A 20789-nucleotide genomic window follows, 5' to 3' on the forward strand; every position below is an offset into this window, starting at 1 on the left:
CGGAGGAACCGGCAGGATGGGGGGCGGGAGAGCTTACCTGCTCCTGCTGGTTCCTCCTCCGTCAGCTCAGTTTGAAGCTCCCCCGCCCCCGCCGCGAGTTTCGCGGGTCTTCTTTCTTGTCTATATCTAATAGGCATTTCAGATCAGAATATCTGTACAACAGAGACATCTGTGTCTAGGACATAGGTATTCACCGATGTAGAGGAAAACCCAAGTTTGCAGAACAATCCAAAAAAAGTTTTTTAAAAAATTAGTGTTACCCCCACCCCCACCAAGAGCTATGTCGGCCTGTGCAAACTTTTTTTTTGGGAGGGGGGTTCTGAAATTCTGATGGCATTTTGGGTTGCTACAACCCAAACTGGTCAAAATGAATTGTGCAAAAGCCTGATGTTGCTTGATCTCCACCAGGAGATGGGCGAGGACAATGAGTTGGGAATGGGAATGTGGAAGAACTTGGGGGGCGCCAGAGTGAAGGAGAGCTTTTTTTCCTTTGCAGTAGGTTATTGATACCCTTTGATTCCTGTTGTCTTCCAAAACAGATGCATAGTCTTGGTTTCAGTGACAAAACGCAATGTGACTCATGCTACACACCATGGCATTTTAGTCTGCTTGTCTAGTAATGTTCTTTTACATGCTTCTTTCATTTTAGGCACATAACGCCAGAGAAGTTTTATGTGGAAGCTTGCGATGATGGAGCCAATGATGTCCTGGCCATTGACAGAGTCTCCACAGAAGTCACTCTTACAGGTATTTCTTTACCAGCACTTTGACCCCTGTCCAGTGTGGCATTTCTTTTAGCAGCAGCCACAAAGGAATTGTCAACAACATGAGGACTCTTGCACCTGGTTTGTTTCACTGTTACCTCAGTTATGTTTTACTCACATGCAAGGTCGTCTTTTTGCCAACAAATTAATAACCTAAACCCATGTAAACTGTGGGAAAGATATATCACAATAACACACACCTCCTGCTTGTTTTTTGTTAAATGTGTTTTGTCTAAATACTGGGTCTTGTGCCAGAAACGTTTTTTTAAAAAGTTCTGTTTTCTGGTGAATTCATTGAGTAATAAGTGAACTTGATTAACTTGAAGTTAACATAACACTTCCTGGCTGCATTGTGTCATTAGCAGCAGGAGAGAGAGTACAGGATTGAATGTGTCTTTGCTCAAGGAAGGAAGGAACCATGCTGAGTTACACAAGCCATTGTCACATTCCAGGGTAATATAAATTTAAAAATTAGTTCTGGTCTATTGTAGGTATGTTAAGCCCTGATCTGGAAGACTCAGGCTAGTCCTATCTCCTCAGATCCTGGAAGTTAAGCAGGGTTCACCTTGGTTAGTACTTGGATAGGTGACGACCCAGGAAGTCCAGGGTCTCTACGCAGAGACAGACAAGTGTCAAACCACCTCTGAATGGCTCTTGCCTTGAAAACCCTACAGCGTTGTCATAAATCAGCTGCAGCTTGATGGCACTTTCCACCCACCGCCAGATATGCTAAAGGATTAAAATGGATAATGTTAATTTAAAGCCTTGCTACATTTTAGTGATTTAAAGACCTTTTATAGCTTTGAGAGAAAGAGAATACTTTCCTTCTTTCTCACCTGTCTGCCCCCTCTACCCCTTATTTCTTTTCCTGGGTGTGTTCTGGCATTACTCTGTAGCCTTCAGCACTGACCCAAAAGTCTTTTTTTTAAAAAAACCCTCCAAAAACCTTCTACAAGGACTAAAGGTCAACTAGAAAGTGTATTAAAAGTACTGGAGTCAGGAGCTAACAAGTACAACTTTTGATCTTGAATCCTTAACATCTTAAGGAAAATCTTATTCTGATTTCTATTGGCAAGCCAGCTTATTATGGGAAAACTGTGTGAATGATCACAACTTTAATAAATAAAATGTTGATGAAGCATTCCTGTCCACAGAATTATTTCTCTAGTCCAGTGTGTTTTCTGTTTTGATTTCAGTACCAGGAAACTGCTCTTGACACAGATAATTTGGTTAAGCCTCGTGGCTGGCTCTTGCTGGGCTCTGTGTGTTACAGTCCTAATGCTGATCACGATGTCTTTCCTTTGCAGTTAAGAAAGATATTCCGCCTTCAGCTGTTACCAGGCAAATATATGGTGTTTTGGGAACAATCCGTCTAGTAGCAGGTAAAATTTTCTGGATTAGTGAACAGTTATTGGCATCAATGCATTGGTAACAGTGATTTAGGAGGAGAGGGAAGTGTGCAGTAGTTTCTGTGGAAAGTGTACGCTTGCAGTATGGGTGTATTTATTTATTTATTTATTTATTTAATTTTTATCCCACCCTCCCCACTGTGGCAGGCTCAGGGTGGCTTACAATATATGCCAATAAATATATACATTAAGACTCCACAATGTTAAAACAAAATTCAGTTAAAATTACTATATATTAAATGTTTAACAATTTGGTGTCAGTATAGAAACTTGGTGGTGCTTTTTGATAGCAAAGGCAGGAAGAGGGTCTTAATTCCAGTGATGTAAGCTCTCCCCCCCAAAAAAATCTCACTGAATATTGTGAGAAAAATATTAAAAGCAACAAGTCTGGCTCTGGGTCTGTATGTGTGCATGTGGATTTCCCCCCATTGCATCTAGTTTGGCCCACGAACTGAACATTCTGTTTACAGAGCTTTAACATGGCTCTTAAGAAGGTCCTTTATAAAAAAACAGATTAGTCATTTAAGATTACCGTATGATGCAGTTCTGATGGATTTGCACCACTCTGAGGTGTAAATTTTATATTTTGTTGCATTTCTCCCATGTAGTTTAAAAGAAAAAAAATGTGTAGTCCATCAGGGTGAGTATCTCATTCCCTGATGTGCTAGTTTTTCTAAGTAGAGGGAGTTCATAGCGTGGGGTCATATTGACATTTGCAGAACCCTCCAGTCTTCTGAAGCAGTCATCCTTGACTGGTACATGGAACTGATGTTTTAAATAGAAGTAACCTTGAATCTTTTGAAACAGGAAGCAGTAGAAACTTCTTTGCAGTTGTTCCCAAGGGGTGTGAAACTACCTATGGTTTGTGATACAAGTGAATTAAATCCAATCCCAAGGTTATGGTATTGGGGGGGGGGCGACTCTTGAGAATGTGATAGCAAAAACTATACTCTTCGGGAAAAGGCATCAAGTTCAGTGTACTTGCCTTCTCGGTTTGAATGGCTGGTTACAGCGGGGGGGAGCTCTTGAGAATGTGATAGCAAAAAACTATACTCTTCGGGAAAAGGCATCAAGTTCAGTGTACTTGCCTTCTCGGTTTGAATGGCTGGTTACAGCTATTTAAATTTTTCTTTTACTTTAAAAAAAATTGTTAAACTCTGTAAAAAAAATTATGTAATGGAATTGTACCTTGCTTTTTTACAGGCTCATACCTTATTGTAATAACAAAAAAGAGAAAAGTAGGAGAATTTTTCAACCATGCAATCTGGAAAGCAATGGACTTTGATATCCTCTCTTACAAAAAGACAATGTTACATTTAACTGATATTCAGGTTGGTGCAGATTTGTCAATAGAAAAATACCCTTTGACTGCATCAGAGATCTCAGCAAGATATTTTATTACGGTAGATCCTTTTTCATCTGTGTCCTTAAAACACATTCAATAACAAGAGTGTTGAACAATTGTTAAGTTACCTCTTAGTTTATGACCTTGACAAATCTTCCTCTAGGCTGGGGTGCAAATTACTGCTTTTCTGCCCTCATGCCCCTTGAAATGTTGTTCCTGAAGGCAGAATTTGAAGTTGGAAAGGAAGACTAGCCTAATTGACTCCTTTCCCCCTGTGAATGAAAGCAGTTTTAATGGGGTTCTTTGGATTCTTGTCAAAATCTGGGATTTGAATCTATTCTATAATACTAGTCCTTTAAAAACAGTACAAAAGTATAAATTGTGTATAATATATACACAGAAATATTTATTACTGTATGTACTTGTAACTTGTATGGGAGTGTAACACAACCTCCCTCTTTTTCTTGGTGGCATACCTGAACACACACACACACACACCCCATTTTTCCTTTTGGAGTAAGTACAATAATGTTTAATAATCATGTCTCGTTTAACCCCGCTTTTTCTTTGGGGTAATGGACCTGCAAATGAGTAAAAAATAAATGGAATCAGCAACAAAAGGATAATGTTTTAACTTTTATAAAATATGCATATTTTACAGTACACGTTATTGTCTGCCTGCTATTGATTCAAAGCCCAAATGTTTCTCCAGTGACCATTAATAAGGGCAGAGTTGGGCTATATTGTAATAGCAAACTGCAGTTAGTGCTGTTGTCCCCATTATGAAACAAGGATTCTTGAGAATTTCTTCATGGTTTTTCAGATCCTTTCTTGTGGGAATCTTATATTTATTGGTGGTGGGGGGGATGAAGTTAGAGAAAGTGTAATAAACCTGTAAATAATTCCTTTTCTTTACAGTTACAGGACAATAAAGCCTTTTTAGCAATGATTAGCCACGTGTTAAGTGTGGATGGATTTTATTTCTCTACAACGTATGACTTAACGCACACCTTGCAAAGGTTGGCTAATACGAGTCCCGAGTTTCAAGAAATGAGCTTGCTAGAGAGGGTAAGGATGTTTGTCCCCAGCTTCTTGATGGTTTTAGAGAAGACAAATGTACATTTTTCACTACATGTACGGTGATGTGAAAATATAGTAGACTCTCCTCCCATCAAATGCAAAATAGGGCCCCCACATTTTATTGAAGAGGGTCAGGGTGCTGAAGCGGTTGGACAAATAGTTAGCATACAAGTGGAGGGAACCTCAAAGAGAAGGTGACTGGATACAAGGGAGAGCACGTTGTCATGCCTACTCTGCAGCAGTGTGGGAGGCAAAGTGGGCTGTCCCCACTGCCCTTGTGTTCACATAGTGCCGCCATCCATCCAGTGGAGCTTTTCCAGTTTGTGAGGGGCTTCTGTCTCAGGTCCTTGAGGATGTAGATGTGGAGAATGTGCAAGCTTACTGCTCTTTCCCCCCTCTCTCAATATGTTTTGTGGATGAAATAGTTCGTATCTGCTCTGATTTACACGCCACGGTTGGTAGTTCAGTAGCCGGATGCTACTGGAGTGCATTCTGGTCCTAGTTGTTGAAGCCTGATGGACAAGCTGCTTGAAGTGTGTGGCCCTCCACGTACAGGAGCGACCTTCGGCCCTCATGGCTCGTAGTATCTAGCTGGGTCAGGTTGATTACATTGGCCCAGGAGATAATAAATGCCTGTCTGAGGGTGGGTGTAGTCCCAACCAGTCTGAAAGCAGCAGTCATAAGACCGATTCTAGAAAAGGCATCCCTGGACCCAAGTGATCTAAATAATTTCTGCCTGGTGACCAATATTCCATTCTCGTACAGAGTCCTCAAGTTGTTGCTGGTTATGTGGCTTCCAGCAGTGGGTTCCCCATACTGCATCTAGTTTACCTCATAAAACGAACTTTCTGGACATAGTTCTCAAGAAGGTTGTGGGCACTGTGCTTCGGTTCCCATCTGATCTGACTGGCTGACTCCATAAGGTGCTGATGGGGGACGGGGACTGATAGTTGACCTGGGGGTATGTATGTTGTGGGGACCATCTTGTTCAGTGATACGGGGAACATCTACTCCATGAAACCATTGAAGGAGTTTGTTCCTGGATTTGGATAACACCCAGCTTTGTTTCCCCTGTTTTCTCCTGACGCACCTGAGTCAAGGGGGTCTATGGAAGTCCTGAACAAATAAAGGTCAATAAATTGAAGCCCAAAACAGACAAAAATGTAGGTACTGTTGGTCAGTGACAAAGTTGCTTGAAGACTGGGGGAATCATCCTGTTCTGGCAGGGATGGTTGCATGTTCCCTGAAAGAGCAGGTTTGTGGTTTTGAGCTGATGCTCTCTTCTGGCCTACAGTTGGAGGCTTAGGTGTCCTCTGTGACAGGTCGTACCTGCATCAGCTTTGACTGATACACCAGCTTTGGTGTGTTCTTGAAAAGTGTGATCTGGCCTTGGTGATCTATACTGTGATCACATCCGTCTTAGATTACTTCATGTGGGACTTACCTTTGAAAACTGCCTGGTAACTTAAAGTGGCCCAAAATGCAGCAGTTAGGCTATTGTCAGGGGGTGGAAACAGGGATCATCTTACCCTTGCACTGAATGTTCTGCACTGGCTGCTCATGTGCTTCCAGGCACAATTCAAAGTGTGTTTACTTTGTGAGCCACTTTGAGCAAGTTTCTGGAGAAGCGGCATACAAACAGTAGTATAAAGGTTGCAACCGAGCTTTTCATCTTTTAAATCAGTTCAGGAATAAACGTTGTGACACAAGAGATTGTTCCTGTGAAAAAACCCACGTGTCTCTCGGAACTCTTATGTGGGGAGACTAGCAAATACTGGCTTTCTGTAACCCCTTAAAAACATTTCTTGAAAATGAGTTGCTTTGTGTTTTAATTGTATCCCATGGTTCAACTTCTTACAGGCAGATCCACGGTTTGTATGGAATGGACATCTTCTTAGAGAATTTGCTGCTCAGCCTGAGGTAATATATATTATCGTCTGGTTGGCCATAATCTTTGAAATATAGACAGTAGAAAATCTTCTTAATGCTGTAACTGTGGGTCTGACATTTGGAGCAATTCATGATTATGCTTGGCATCTTCAATACTGACTACTTGACCAGTGTTGTAAAAAAACTGAAGCAGAAATCCTACTGCAAATGTGACGTCTTACAAATACCTATTCAGTTTTCTTCTGGAGTGGAAGAAAATGCAGACCATAAATAATGCAGTGCATGCATCTGGTACTGGATGTGGTTTCTACAAACGGCTAGTAACAGTTGGAGGTGGGGAGAGTGAGAAGATCTTAGCCTCTCTGCGGCTGTGCTGATATGGTTCATTCTCTTGGCTGTGTCTAATCCATTTTCCATGGAGCCACTGCCATTATTTCTGCTGCTACAAATACGATTGCTGTAACTGAATCTTCACTCAATCTGTGCTTTGCTCAATAGAATAGAACACAGAATTGACTTAGAATCTATGTGGGCTGGAACTGATATAAAGAAGACCCCCAGTTTTGACAGCGGAGGTTGTTGAACACGACTAACTGGGAGTTGCCAGAACAAAAAACTGAAGCCAGGTGGTATAAGGTGGAAGGCTGAAGTTTGGCCTTGATTGTTAGGTAACTGAGGCTGATCCAGATGTAAGAAGGAAGCTTGGCACAAGAGAATATAGTAGCAGTTGCCAAAGCAGATGGATGACTGATTCTTCCCCCTCCACGCCCTCCTGGACTTCTGTTTTAAAAATATATCCGGAGTACAGGCCTATGAGAGTCCAGGAGCTCTTCACTTTTAGACTCTTCATAAAATGTTGGCTTGCTAGATATCCCTTCTGATTCAGATTACTTGCCAACAGAAATGTTAAATTTACGCCGGCCTGTTAGCTGTGTGGAATGAATTAGTTCAATCAGCATCCTGTGCTGCTTGTTAAGAATAGTCTTCAATTATGCATGCCAGATACCGTGTTTCCTGGCCAAGATGTGGCACAAATAGTTCTCAGCTCAGCTAACACCCTCATTCCTTTCAGCTACAGATAGGCAGCAACCAAATGAATAATAAAGATGTGCTTTCCAAGTATATTTGAATGAGAGCTGTAAAACGTTTGATTGCTGTAGGAGAGATGTCGCAGATATCTTTAGAGGTTCCACAGCAGTTGCTGGTAACCTAAAATAATTCATTAAGACTTTTGGTTTCACAGAATAGCCGCTTGTAAAACTGCAATAAATTTCTGTGTTATCTTTAGTGATGGGAACAGGCATTCTTTCTAGCCTGCTGTTTGATTACCGGTTGGGAAGACTAAGCCGTCCTGCAGTTGTCTTTTCCCAAGTGCAAACTCACACTTCTGCGAGGAGTGTGGCCGCTCCTTGTAGCCCCCACTCTGATTACTCAGGGGCATTTAATGGGGATCAGCTTCTTGTTCCCTTGTCATTGCCGTGGGTGGGTCTGAGAGTTTAGCCAGGAAGGCCCTGGCTGGAGTTTCACCTTAGGCCTTGACTTACCAGGCAGTAAGGAACTCTTCCCCATGTCCAAGTTAAGTTCGGGCTTAGTGAAATTTCTTGGAAGGTTGTCAGTGCCCATTTTGAGGTAGCATTCTTGTAACAGAAAAAGGCTGTTTCGTATATAGAATCACAGAGTTGGAAGAGGCCATACAGGCCATCTAGTCCAACCCTCTGCTCAGTGCCAGATCAGAGCATCCCTGACAAGTGTTTGTCCAGCCACTGCTTAAAGACTGCCCATGTATGTACCTCTTGGCCTTGTGTGTCTTGTGTTCCTTGCTTTGCAATTGTCTACAGTGTGGTGCTGTTAACTCGTATCTTCCTTATAGGGTAGTTCTGTGCACAAAGCATTTTAAATGATAAACTTAGGAATTTTACTGTACTGGTCTGAGGAGTAAGGCTTTAAATGCGTACGGTATGAACTGGTATCCTTAATACGTACATACAGTATGAGTGGAGTGCATTCTCTTGAAAATATGACCCTGTGAGTGCACAGTGCATTGTTTTGTCATGGAATTCCGTGGTCTTTGCCATTTCTACTTTCATTGTCTAATATTTAGTTGATCTTTGTGACTCTTTAACTGTGCTAAATTTCTTGTTGTGTGTATTGCAGATTCATAGGTTTGCTACACCAGTTATGCATGGATGTATCCTTTCATAATTCCGCCAAATAATGCCATTTGGTTAGTGTTTGGTGTGTGTATATGTATGTGTGAACGTGTTGCCACTGCATTGATTCCACAAATTAATGGATAAATATCTCCATAATGGGCACGTAGAAGTTCAAAGTTTAAAGTAGGCTTTTTTGCTTATGTACTCAGACTAATTTGGAGAGTTTAGAACAAAGCCCAATTTCTTCAGACTTTCCCCTTGATAACTTGGGTTGTCCTGAAACTTTTTGAACTGTTACAGTAGCCTTTTTGAGATTGGTGTGTGTGTGTGTCTGTGTGACTAAAACCATGCAGTATTCTAAATGCACCATAGATTTATGCAAGTATTTCACAGTACTGGTTGTGCTATTTTCAATCCATTTCCTAATGTTCCCTGATATGGAATTTAGTTTCAATTACTGCACAGTGGATAGTTGTTTTCACTAACATACTCACACTGATCCCAGATCTCTTTCCTGGTCTCATATTGCCAATTTGGGCTCAGCCAATGATTTTGTGAATTTGTGGCAAAAATCCTAATGTGCATCACTTTATGTTTGCTTGTACTGCACTCGTTTCTTCATGTTGTTGCCCACTCACCTGTTCAGACAAATCCTTTTGGAGTTCTTATGCAGTCCTTTCTGGTTTTCACAGGCCTTACTAATTTGGTGACATCTGCCAATTTGGCTTCCTCATTGTTCTCTTCCGAATCCAGATTAACAAATTAAATAGCAGTGGTCTCCAGTAAAGATCCCTGTGGAACCCTACTGCTTGCTTCTCTCCATTGTGAAATTTGTCCTTTTACTCCTCTCCTCTTGTTTCCCATTTAACCAGTTTCTAATCCACAAGAAGACCTGTCATCTTATCACGTGACTTTGAAGGCTACTCTGGAGCCTTTGGTGGAGGACTCAGTCAGAAGTGTTTGGGAAATCTAGGGGGTATGATGTCTGCTGAATTATCCTTATCAACATGCTTGCTAACACCCTCCAAGAAGTCTAAAATGCTGGTGAAAAAGAAGTGGCGCATGGATTCTGTAACTAATCCCTATCAGTAGGGATTGTTCCTCTACATCCTAAATAATTCCATCTTTAATAGTGCCTTCAAGCTAATTTATTCTGAACAGATGTTGGGCTGACTGTAATTTCCAGACTGCTCCCTGGACCCCTTATTAAAAATCAGCACTAGGTTTGCTACTTTGTAGTTGTTTGGTAAGTAGGCCGGTTGTAATAACAAGTTCCTGGTTTGGTTTGGCGATCAGTAATTTCACATCCGAGTTCCTTTTAGACTCCTCACTGTATGCCATGCAGACCCAGTAACCTGTTGCTTTCCCCATTTATCATCCCTGAAACTTTGTCTCCACTTCTGCGTGATTCATTTCTTCACCCTCCCCTAAAACGGAAATTTCAGTGATTGTATCTGTCCAACGTGTTCCACAGTAACACCAATTACAAAGAATTCATTCAGTTTCTGCAGTCTCCCCATTTTCTTTTACTGGTCCTTTCCCTCCTTGTTTTAACAATCCAGCTGCCTCCCTGGTTTCCTTGTTTCTGATGCAGCTAAAGCAATGTTTGGTTTTTGGCCGTATGCTTCTCAAATTCACTTTCAGCCTGCAGTATCAACTTCCTTTTGCTTTGCCAGAGCTTGTGCTCCTCCTTGTTTCTGTATAATAGTAATTATAACATGCACAGACATAAGCGATCCTCTTAGCTACTTAAGTTATTTAAGTGTATTCCTTGAAGATGTATTAGTTACCATCTAGAACTTCTTCCTGTCTGTAGTGCTGTCAGTATCTGCATTATAGGTCAGATATTTTTATGTTAATGAAACTATCTCCCTCACTATCTTTTTAAAAAATCCTTTCTTGAATTAGAAATATATGAAAAACTCATGTGTTCCTGCTGTCTCTTCCCAGGCAAAGCAATATAGCACTTTCCCCCTTAAGATCATGTACATATTTCGAATTTAGTTACTGGTTCTTAAATTTTGGTATTAAGTTGCCATCAGAGAAGATGTATTCTTCATGTCCATAACAATAATGTCTTAGCTCATATTCTGAACAATGTATCACTGTAATGTGTGTGCAAATATATTCCTTAACGTGTTGCCTTGTATCAGTTATTACGATGTACTCTTGTTCCATTAATGGAAAGTATTTTGACTGGATTCTTATTTCCCGAAGAAGTTGTTTCAGAGCTGGTGTGCGCTATTATGTTAGAGGTAAGGCAAGAAATGTGCAACTGCTGTATGAAACGGGTCAGGTTTTTTGTGCTTTGTTAATAGCTATATTGTGCTGGTGTTTCCTACAGACAGATGCAGATTTTGCTGAAGAAAACTCTTTGGGCATTTGTAGCATCTCTATATGCTGGTTAAGGTTCATTTTGCTCTAAGCTAAACAGCAAACTTGGAAATGTTTGTATTTAGACGTAAGGTAAAGCAAAGAAGTAGTAAATTAAAGCTGAAATGATCCAGTGCCGTGGCTTGGATCTGGAAATCTCAGGTCCAGACTTCACTGGACACAAAGTCCACCGGGTGACCTCAGTGGGACTGACATGCCATTTTGATCCCAGTAGTGGAAGACACAAATACAAAAAAACCCCAAAAAACCCTTGATAAAAAGAGGAGGTGGGATCCCTGCCCAGAATCTTCAGATGCACCTAGTGCCCTTTGGACGTCAGTTCCTCTCTCTTACCATGGCTGCTTTGTCAAGTGTGGGAGTTGGTGGTGAAGGATATTCAGTGACTACTTTTTAACACTCTCTCTCAAAGTACGCTGGCTTTGCATTGTTTCCAAAAGTGATAAAACACAGCATAATTGTCTAACCTGTGCTGGACTTGATATCCCATCAGTTTTTTTAGGCAACTCGGTAATACCATTCAGTTCTCTAGTTTCTTCTTGGTCAACGTGTGTAACAGAAGCTCTTGCAAAACTAATGTCAGGCTGGGATTGAAAGTAAGGTAGCTAGCTGTAATTTGAATTTCTTACTATATTAGGTATCGATTCAGAAGGACATGCAGCTAACTTTGTAGAAACAGAGCAAATTGTGCATTACAACGGGAGTAAAGCTTCTTTTGTTCAGGTAGGTGTTTCTCCTTGTTAAATTGGAAGTGCATAACTTTTGTTTGGCAAACAAGTGATCTTGGTCCTTCTGTTCTTCAGAGGCTGTTTAGGTGTCTGTGCTGATATTCACAGCTGTGTTCTTCCATTATTTCCCCATTTGTTTTCCAGACTCGTGGATCAATTCCTTTTTTCTGGTCACAGAGACCAAACCTCAGATATAAACCAAAGCCACAGATCAGCAAATCAATAAATCATGTATGTTCATGTTTTTATTTCCCTTGATTCTTTGATGGGGTGGGTTACTACACAACCTGGTCTATATGTATGTAGACAGATGAGAAAACGCCTTCCCGTGTGGTCTCCCCTGAGATTTCCTGGAAGGCTAATTTGTTTACTGAAGGCTGTAAAATGCTTGGTTTCGCAAAGGTTTGATGTGGGAGCCTTTTTCAAGCCTGAAGAATTATGCTTAAAAACCAAGTAAACAGTGAAATGCAAGAGACAATGAACTTGCTGTGTTACTTCTAGTCTTTTTGTCTGGCTCTGGAGATACACATTCACTAGAGAAAAATGATCTCCTCACTAAAATGCTAAGACAATACTAGCTGTGTACTTCCTTTATATCTCTGAGAGCAGTTTGGTGTAGTGGTTAGGAGCGCTGACTCTAATCTGGGAGATTAGAGTCCTCCACTCCTCCACATGCAGCTGCTGGTGTGACTTTGGGTCAGATGCAAGTTCTTTCAGAGCTGTTATCTCACGAGCAGTCCTCAGAGGAAGGGAAGGAAATCGTAATCCGCTCTGAGACTGAGTGAAGGGTGAGGTATAAATCCAACTATTCTTCTGTTTGAGATACATACAACCATTCCAGGGCCCAGGACCAGCATGTAGTTCAAGGAGGAGATGGCTGATGCTGCCTGACAGGTGCCAGAGAGGAAAGCCCTCCAGTCGGAAATGCCCAGTTCTTATCCGGCTAGGGCGTGTGTGCAGTCTGGGAAGGGAGCCAGTCAGCACCAAAGCCAGTGCCTGATCAGACCATTCTTAGGCTACTTCATGAGTACCAGCAAAGCTGCATCAGAGCTTGTACTAAAGCAGTGCATTGCCTGGGTTAGCTATTTATGAGTAAGACTAACAGTCCCACCATTATTAGCTCTTTGTGCCTGCACTCTTCAAAAGGCCCTACGAATAACTTCAGCACCCAGTGAGATGTCCTTCAAACGTCCATCGTGAAAATGCACATCGGCACTGTGCTAATTGGCCATGGGTTCTGTAGCCCTAGGAATTCTGTTTCAAAGAGTTGGCCCACAGCATTGTTAAGGGCGTCACACACTCACTCCGGTTTCAGACCTGGTGAGCCAACAGCCTTGAGAGGCAGAGCAAAAAGGTGTGTTGGACAAGCTGGAAGAAGCAAAAGATTGGGGGGGGGGGGAGGTTTGAGCCTTTAGCTAGGGTTAGGATTTAGCTATGCTGAGTGCATTCTGTCTCTCAGGTGTAATCTTGGCATCTACCATATTCATGAAAATGATGCACAGTTTTTTTTAAGCCACTTGTTAAGTAGAATGCTATGCTGGATCAGTTCTGGAAGATCTCTGCTATGATATCACCATATTGAGCACGTTCCCTATTCGCTCCGTTATGGATTCTTGTAATATGCAGCTTTTTGTAAATACTTTGAATACATATTTGTACTGTCTTCTTTTTCAGATGGATGGCTTCCAAAGACACTTTGACTCTCAGATTATTAGCTATGGGAAACAAGTGATCGTTAACCTGGTATGGTTTTAATTTGTGTAGCTGGAACGAAGTTCAAAGGAATGTGTTTGTTTCTACTGTATGTAATTTGTGTGTGCTTGTTTCACAGATTAACCAGAAGGGCTCAGAAAAGCCTCTTGAGCAAACGTTCTCACAAATGGTAAACGGTTTGGCGAATGGAATGGTCAGGTACTTTCCAAGTGAAATGTGTTTGCAGTAGCATTGGAACCAGCTGCCCCAATGTCTCATTTCTGTATAGAAAAGCTGAATAGCCAGGTTCTGTATGATTAACACACTTGAGGGAGATGCATAGACCCGCCTCTCTGGATCTTAAGTGAATCTAGTTACTTTGCAGATGTGCAGCTGAAGAAGAGCTGGGACAAAATTTGCCCCCTTCCTCAGCGCCTAGAAAGTTGAAGTGCCCTTCCCAGAATGGCAAATAATAGCCACAACTCTGTCCATTTACTGAATGCATGCCCATAGGAAGAGCTCCAGGGCAAGGGATGGAGCTGTACAGCAAAATGATGACCCACGATAGGGGAAGCCGGGATGGGGGGGTGCATTGAAGCTGTCTGCCCAGAATGATGTGGAAGTCCTTAGACTGTTATAGTAAGGGTGATGCATAGGTACGGGTGGTTTGCAGTACAGCTACGTGGCTTTTAATTTGTAGCAGTTCAGGAACTCTCTGTGTGTGTGTGTGGGGGGGGTATTCTGTCTCAGTCCTAAACAGATTTACACCTTTCCAGGTCCATTGATTGACACTAATGGATTTGTAATCTAAGTCTGAAGTCAATGGACTTGGAAAGGTGTAACTTTGCTTAGGATTGTACTAATGGTCTGAGATAAGAAGTGAAGATAGAGACCTGTTACTGGAGGTGACCACAAAGAGGATGTATGCACCATAAGCATTAGTTCTGTGGAAACACTGCATTGCACATAAGGCTGGCAAAGTTTGCCTTAAATAATTTTTCTTAGATAGGCAATGGGGTGGGTGCTTTTTCTAGTTCAGTAGCACACGCACGCACGCGCACAGGCCGCTGCCACTGGCTGTTATCTTTCCACCTCTGCTAGCAGGAACCTGTCTCCTCCTAACTGAAATACCCCAAGCGAGTATGTTAACTCATATGTATGTGTTCTCTGCCCCAGATATGTAGCATTTGATTTCCATAAAGAATGCAGTCGCATGAGGTGGGATCGGCTCCAGATTTTAGTGGATCGACTAGCTGAACAACAAGATGAATTTGGGTAATATATTCAACTGCAGTGTGCAGGCATTTTGTTGTGGTTAGTAGAAGTTACCTAATAACTAGATTCCGCACAGCACATACCAGTAATGAACTGTTGCTTTATGCTTAATGAAAATTGTATTGTTCTGGTAATACTGTAAATTCTGTTGATCTGGGCTGTAATCCAAAACCACTTACTTGAATTTAAATCCTGTTGAAAATCTCTGGAGATCACTTCTTGGTGAATCTGTCTAGGCCAGAGGTCCAAAGAGCTTTTGAGGCTTCTCTGCTTGTTTCTAAACAGCTCGTGCAAAAATCTTTGTATGGTGAAACCTTGCCATCAGCTTTTCTCAAGACAGTGGTATATTGCATAGTGTACTTCTCAAATTTGACAAGATGTGTGTGAAATAACGAGGCACAATATGGTTGCAGTTGATTATGCAGCTAGCATTTTCATACTGTTATTTGAATTTCCTGATAGTTGAATTTCCCTCAGTTAATTGATAAAAATTATCAAAGTTACGTCCTTGTTTAAATACAATTAAACTAAACGTCTCCAGTGGAAAGGGATTTATTAGAGAGGGAAATATTTTATATTAAAACCTTGCTTCTTTCATCTATCAGAAGTCCGCACTTGCTGAGCAGTTGGAGATAATCCTGTCTGTAGGTACTAGCTGATGTTTTGTTAAATCTTCTTTCAATTCTTCTGGCAGACCAGGATGAAGCATTTAACTGAAGTCTCTTAATAAAACTCCTTATTCTAAAGGTGATGTAAACCTAAGTTCTGGAGGTGTGTGGGTGTCAGAAAGCATTTTGTAAAAGTGCCATTGTGCTGAAAAACCCACTCTCACAACAAGAATTCCTTAGAGCTGGGAGAACCAAGGTGATGAATCAGAGCATCTGCAATCCTAAAAGACAGAATTAATCCTTCTTGCCTTTTAAGTATCCCTGGGATAGCTCAAAACTAAGAGCAAAACTGAGTCCTAAAGTTAGTACAACAATGGCACCTTTAAGACCAGCAAATTTTTATTCAAGATGTGAGCTTTTGTGTGCATGCACACTTCGGCTGACAAAGTTCTCATGCTCACATCTTGAATAAAAATTTGTTGGTCTTAAAGGTGCCATTGAACTCTAGCTTTGTTGTATTGCTTCAGACCAACACGGCTGCCAGTTTGGTGTAGAGCCAGTTTGGTGTAGTGGTTAAGTGCGCGGACTCTAATCTGGGAGAACCGGGTTTGATTCCCCACTCCTCCACTTGCACCTGGCTGGATGACCTTGGGCAAGCGCAAGCCATAGTTCTGATAAATGCTGTTCTTGAAAAAGAGGAGTTTCTGTCAGAGCTCTCTCAGCCCCACCTACCTCACAGGGTGTCTGTTGTGGGGAGGGGAAGGAAAAGGAGTTTGTAAGCCGCTCTGAGACACCTTTGGGTCGTGAAGGGTGGGGTATAAATCCAATCTCTTCTTCTCTTCTTCTACCTCGATGATCTATCCTAAAGTTAGTGTTATTGAAAGCAACATTAACTGGACTTAGTCACAACTTTGTTGGATCAGTGGCAAGATGGCTAAATGCAGCGACATACAACCAGTTATTGGGTGCTGCCATACTCTGCTTTTGCCTCTGAAACACTCTGGATGTTAGACAAGGCCACGGTTTCTTTAGACGAAGTTTGTGTGCATCCACTAGGATATATGAGCCTTTTTTCTGCAGTAGGCCTTCATGCCATATCACAAACAGCTTTCAACCCCAACCCCCCCTCCTTGATTTTAAAAAATGGCAGCAGGGAGTGTGGGTCAAGATGTCATTGCCAGAGGGCAGTTTCTTCAGTGTTAATAGCCATAGCAACTTTCCCGGGTTGGAGTGCCCCTGCAGGTAGTAAATGAGGAGGAGTTGTGCACTCTGACCCTAGTTGCATTGTGTGTTTCAGCTACTTTCTTGTTGACTCTGATGGCAAGGTGGTGATCCAGCAAGAAGGAATCTTCCGCAGTAATTGTATGGACTGCCTGGATCGGACGAATGTGATTCAGAGCCTTCTGGCACGGCGATCTCTCCAAGCGCAGCTGCAGGTTGAAACTCTTCCTAGGGGTATCTTTCCCTCAGATCCATGTAAAGGGACATGGTTGGTGCATTATTAGAGGGGCATCAGCCTACCATAGGCTTGCCAAGTCCCCCCGGAGATGGATCGGGCCCCGGGGGGAACCCCACCCCCAAAGCACGGGACGTGCCCGGCGTCAGCACGTCACCCGGAAGGAACGCAGCCACGCCCAACGCGGCCGTGTCACTTCCGGGTGACGTGCTTGCAGTGCGCGCTCCCGGAGAAAGCCGGGAGTCCCCCGCTGCGGCTTAAGGTAGGACTTGGCAACCCTAGCCTACCAGCCCTTCTCCAGCAAAAGGCCATGTTGGAGAACTAAAGCCGCACAGGACAGGACTTGCAGGGGGGAGGGAATTGGGCAAGATCAGGCGTAAAAGCTGGGCTGGTCCTGCATTGGGCAGGGGGCTGGACTAGAGGGTCTGTATGGCCCCTTCCAACTCTGATTCTATGGATCCAACCTAGAATATCCACCACGAAAGGAGATATGCTAGAAACACACAGACATGCTTTTGCAGCCCCAGCACCTAGGGGAGGGGACGAGACAGCGAAGGTAAAGGGTCCCTCCTATTGCACCCCCCCCCCCAGGTGAGTTGGCGGAGTGGTGCTGTGCACCTTTCTCCTGGGAGAGGGTGGGCCTGATTTTTGTGCCCTTGCAGCTGCCCACCAGCCACCCTTGCGACCCACCCCTCTTTGCTGGACATGACCAGCAGTGGTCACCGTCGCGTCGCCCCGCTGGCTCTCCCTGCCCACGCAGGACCACAAATGGGACCTGCAGGTGAGTCAGGGCCCCCCAGCGTTTATGACAAGAAATGCTCTTATCTACATGCAACAAAAAATGATCACCATGCAACGAAAGTGTTACGATTCTAATGAATTTCTAAGTAGTCCTCTCTTTCTTTTTGTCGTTGTAGAGATTAGGTGTGTTGCATGTTGGCCAGAGAATTGAAGAGCAAGCGGATTTTGAAAAAAATTATAAAAATGGTAGGTTTCTGTCTGGATTGCCAGGTAAAACATAAAGGGCTACCTGGTTGCTGTCCCTGTTTTTGCATGTCTACTTAGAGGTTCTGTTTTCTATTCACAGCATGGGCTGACAATGCAAACGCTTGTGCCAAACAGTATGCTGGAACAGGTGCCTTAAAGACAGACTACACAAGGCAAGTTTGAGTCCCTCTTGCTTCCGAGCCTGCTGATGTCACTTCAGTCAAAGCATCTTAGTATTCACTTATGTAAGCGGGCTCCTGTAGTTGCTATAGAGCAAATGTAAACCGTAAATAATATTTAAGGAGCTTGGGGTGGCATGCATGGTCTCCACACACACACACACCCCATTTCCTCAAAACAAAATATTTATTTTTTATTTTTCGCATTTATATCCCACCCATCCCATAAGTGGGCTCAGGGTGAGTCACTGCATTTCAATAAATACAATAAAATTTAAAACACATTAAAACATATAAAATCAATAGTCATCCTTACCGTAGGGAGAATCCGGCCCATTGAGGTAACTAAGTATGGCCGGTTATCGGTGGGAGACCGCAACCTTGGGGGGGGCATATGTGGACGCCTGCTGCCTCAGCCAACGGCCTGGCGGAAGAGCTCCGTCTTGCAGGCCCTGCAGAATTGAATAAGATCCCGCAGGGCCCTGATCTCAATAGGGAGTATGTTCCACCAGGTGGGGGCCAGGGCAGAAAAAGCCCCGGCCCTGGTCGAGGCTAGGCGGATGTCCTTTGGGCCAGGGATCGCCAGGAGATGTTGACTCTCAGAGCGTAATGCTCTCCGAGGCGTATATGGGAAGAGGCGGTCCCTTAGGTATGTTGGTCCCAGGCCGTAAAAGGCTTTGAAGTTGATTACCAACACCTTGAAGCGGATCCGGTACTCAACTGGCAACCAATGCAGCTGACAGAGCACATGCCATACGTGAGGCCGCACAGGTGTCAACATCAGCAGACGCGCCGCCGCATTTTGTACCAGCTGTAATTTCCAGATCAGCTTCAAGGGCAAGCCTGCATAGAGCGAGTTGCAGTAATCAAGCCTGGGAGTGACCATTGCATGGGTCACCGTAGCGAAGCCCTGGGGGGAGAGATGGGGCTTCAGTAGCCTGATATGCCTAAGATGGAAAAATGCAGATCTGGTGACTGCAGCAACCTGGGCCTCCATAGATAAGGAGGTATCCAGTGTTACTCCCAGGCTCTTCACTGACTGGGCCGGTGCCGCTGCATTTTGTAGGGTGGATGAAGGTGAGAGAAAGCGACTGGCAACCAATCACCTACATGTGTCATGCCACAGTGGGGATCTGAATGCAGGACTCCCTTCTTGCTCTGACCTCTGTACAGCACTGGTGTATCAAATGAAATGCCTGCACTACAATTTTTTAAAAAAATTATATCCCACTTAATCATCTGAATTGGACTCTCAAAGCCACTTGCAACCATTTAACCAAAATAAACCTGTTTTTTCTTTTTTTAAATGAACCCAGAAAATCAGCTCTAACATGCAGTACGATAAAAGCCATCTCTGTTACTGCTAGTGGAATGTTTTCTGTTTGAAATTTGGGGGCCTTGCAGTGGATCCACTTTGGTCATGCCTGGGCTCTTCTATCCTTCATTGCTTACCTAGGAAGTATGGTAGGGGAAGAAGCTGGGTTGAGCCTCTTACAGGGAGCCGGTCACAGCTGAAAGGCCAAAGGACTCCAGGCTTTTCCCAAGGGCCTGAGGGCCTGTCCTGTGGCTCTCAGGGAAGGAGATTGGAAACGCTACACTGGCCAGTCTCAGACCAGTTCCTGATCGGATGATCCAACAGAGTCAAGGGAGGCAGATGGAGGGACCGTGCTATAAATTCACTGTTGAATACCCTCAAGCACTTAGGACTGCTGTTTTCTAATTTCTCCTTGGAGATGCTTCTTTATTTTATAATACTGGTTTTTATTAAAAAAAATTAGAACTGGGAAGAGGACTCAGTGGGGACTAGTAATGGACAGCTGGAAGTCACTCATACGTTATTACAAGAACAACTTTTCTGATGGCTTTAGACAGGTACGAACTTTCCAGTGTTTATATTAATTTTTTGTTGATTTCTCCGGGAGCCAACAACATGCTGTTCATTCCTTTTTATTCTCACTGTAGTTCGTAAAGGAAGATCAACTGTAGAAATATAGGGACTTTCTGGCATGTGGTGTCAGGGCAGGGAAGAGGACTAGTTTGTTTTAGGAAAGGGGTTGAACCTGGGACCTTCTGCGTGCCAAACAGATGCTCTACCACTGAGCCAGATCTTCACTCCAAAGTACTTCCTGTGCCCATAGGAATATGCCTATGACTTGAGCTCTTGGGGGCATGCACATTCTCAGTGTGCCGCCTGTGTGGGAGGGGCAGTGGTGGGTAGGGATGTGCAAAAAAAAAAAAATTCGGTAAAATTCGGATTCGGGTTTATTGGACCCGAATTTTTTCGGGAAACCCGAAAAAACCCGAATATCTATACCGGTAAAGCATAGATATCCGAAAATTTTCGGGAATCCCGAAAAATTCGGGTCCATTGTAACCAATGGGGCCATTGAAGTCAATGGCAAAAATCCTCTTGAAACTTTGCGGGGGGCTGGGGGGGAGGGGGTTAGAGGCCCAGAGGCCCCTCCTCCATGACCAGAAGCGCTATTTGCCTAGCCTGCTTTGGAAATCCAAAGGTGGGCTGCCGAGAGGCTGAAAAGGAGTTGGGAACTTGGGAGTCGGGCTTGGTCCCCTGTTCAGGGCAGGGGACAGCAGCAGAACCTGTGCACTGCACGCCCCTCCCCCAACCACACCCAGCCCGCCTGCTCCATGGCCAGGAGAGACTGTAAGGAGAGATGACTACTAGTCCGCTCCGCTTTGGAAATCCAAAGGTGGCCACTGGCCACAGGCTAAAAAAGGATTGTTACCATTGACCAACCCCCCACTCTCAACAATTTGCCCAAAACCTCCTGCATTGCTGGGAACGGGGCGGGGAGACCCACAAGCCAGCCGCTG

The 20789-nt window shown here is 43.5% G+C and overlaps 1 protein-coding gene across 1 annotated transcript in view; it reads left to right on the top strand.

Annotated features, from left to right (window-relative positions):
* Positions 1-20789, top strand: part of SACM1L (SAC1 suppressor of actin mutations 1-like (yeast)) — a 46548-nt gene that overhangs the window by 15936 nt on the left and 9823 nt on the right. Inside the window, exons 2-17 of the mRNA XM_015412405.1 lie at positions 650-747; positions 2072-2146; positions 3377-3504; positions 4437-4586; positions 6459-6518; positions 8643-8676; positions 10795-10896; positions 11670-11755; positions 11905-11991; positions 13435-13503; positions 13592-13671; positions 14629-14727; positions 16633-16771; positions 17709-17778; positions 17879-17951; positions 19736-19829. Of these exons, the coding sequence (XP_015267891.1) occupies positions 650-747; positions 2072-2146; positions 3377-3504; positions 4437-4586; positions 6459-6518; positions 8643-8676; positions 10795-10896; positions 11670-11755; positions 11905-11991; positions 13435-13503; positions 13592-13671; positions 14629-14727; positions 16633-16771; positions 17709-17778; positions 17879-17951; positions 19736-19829 (1444 nt within the window). The remainder of the gene's footprint in view (positions 1-649; positions 748-2071; positions 2147-3376; positions 3505-4436; positions 4587-6458; positions 6519-8642; positions 8677-10794; positions 10897-11669; positions 11756-11904; positions 11992-13434; positions 13504-13591; positions 13672-14628; positions 14728-16632; positions 16772-17708; positions 17779-17878; positions 17952-19735; positions 19830-20789) is intronic.

This window comes from Gekko japonicus, unplaced genomic scaffold (assembly GCF_001447785.1).
Source record: "Gekko japonicus isolate JY-2015 unplaced genomic scaffold, Gekko_japonicus_V1.1 scaffold747, whole genome shotgun sequence".
NCBI lineage: Eukaryota > Metazoa > Chordata > Lepidosauria > Squamata > Gekkonidae > Gekko > Gekko japonicus.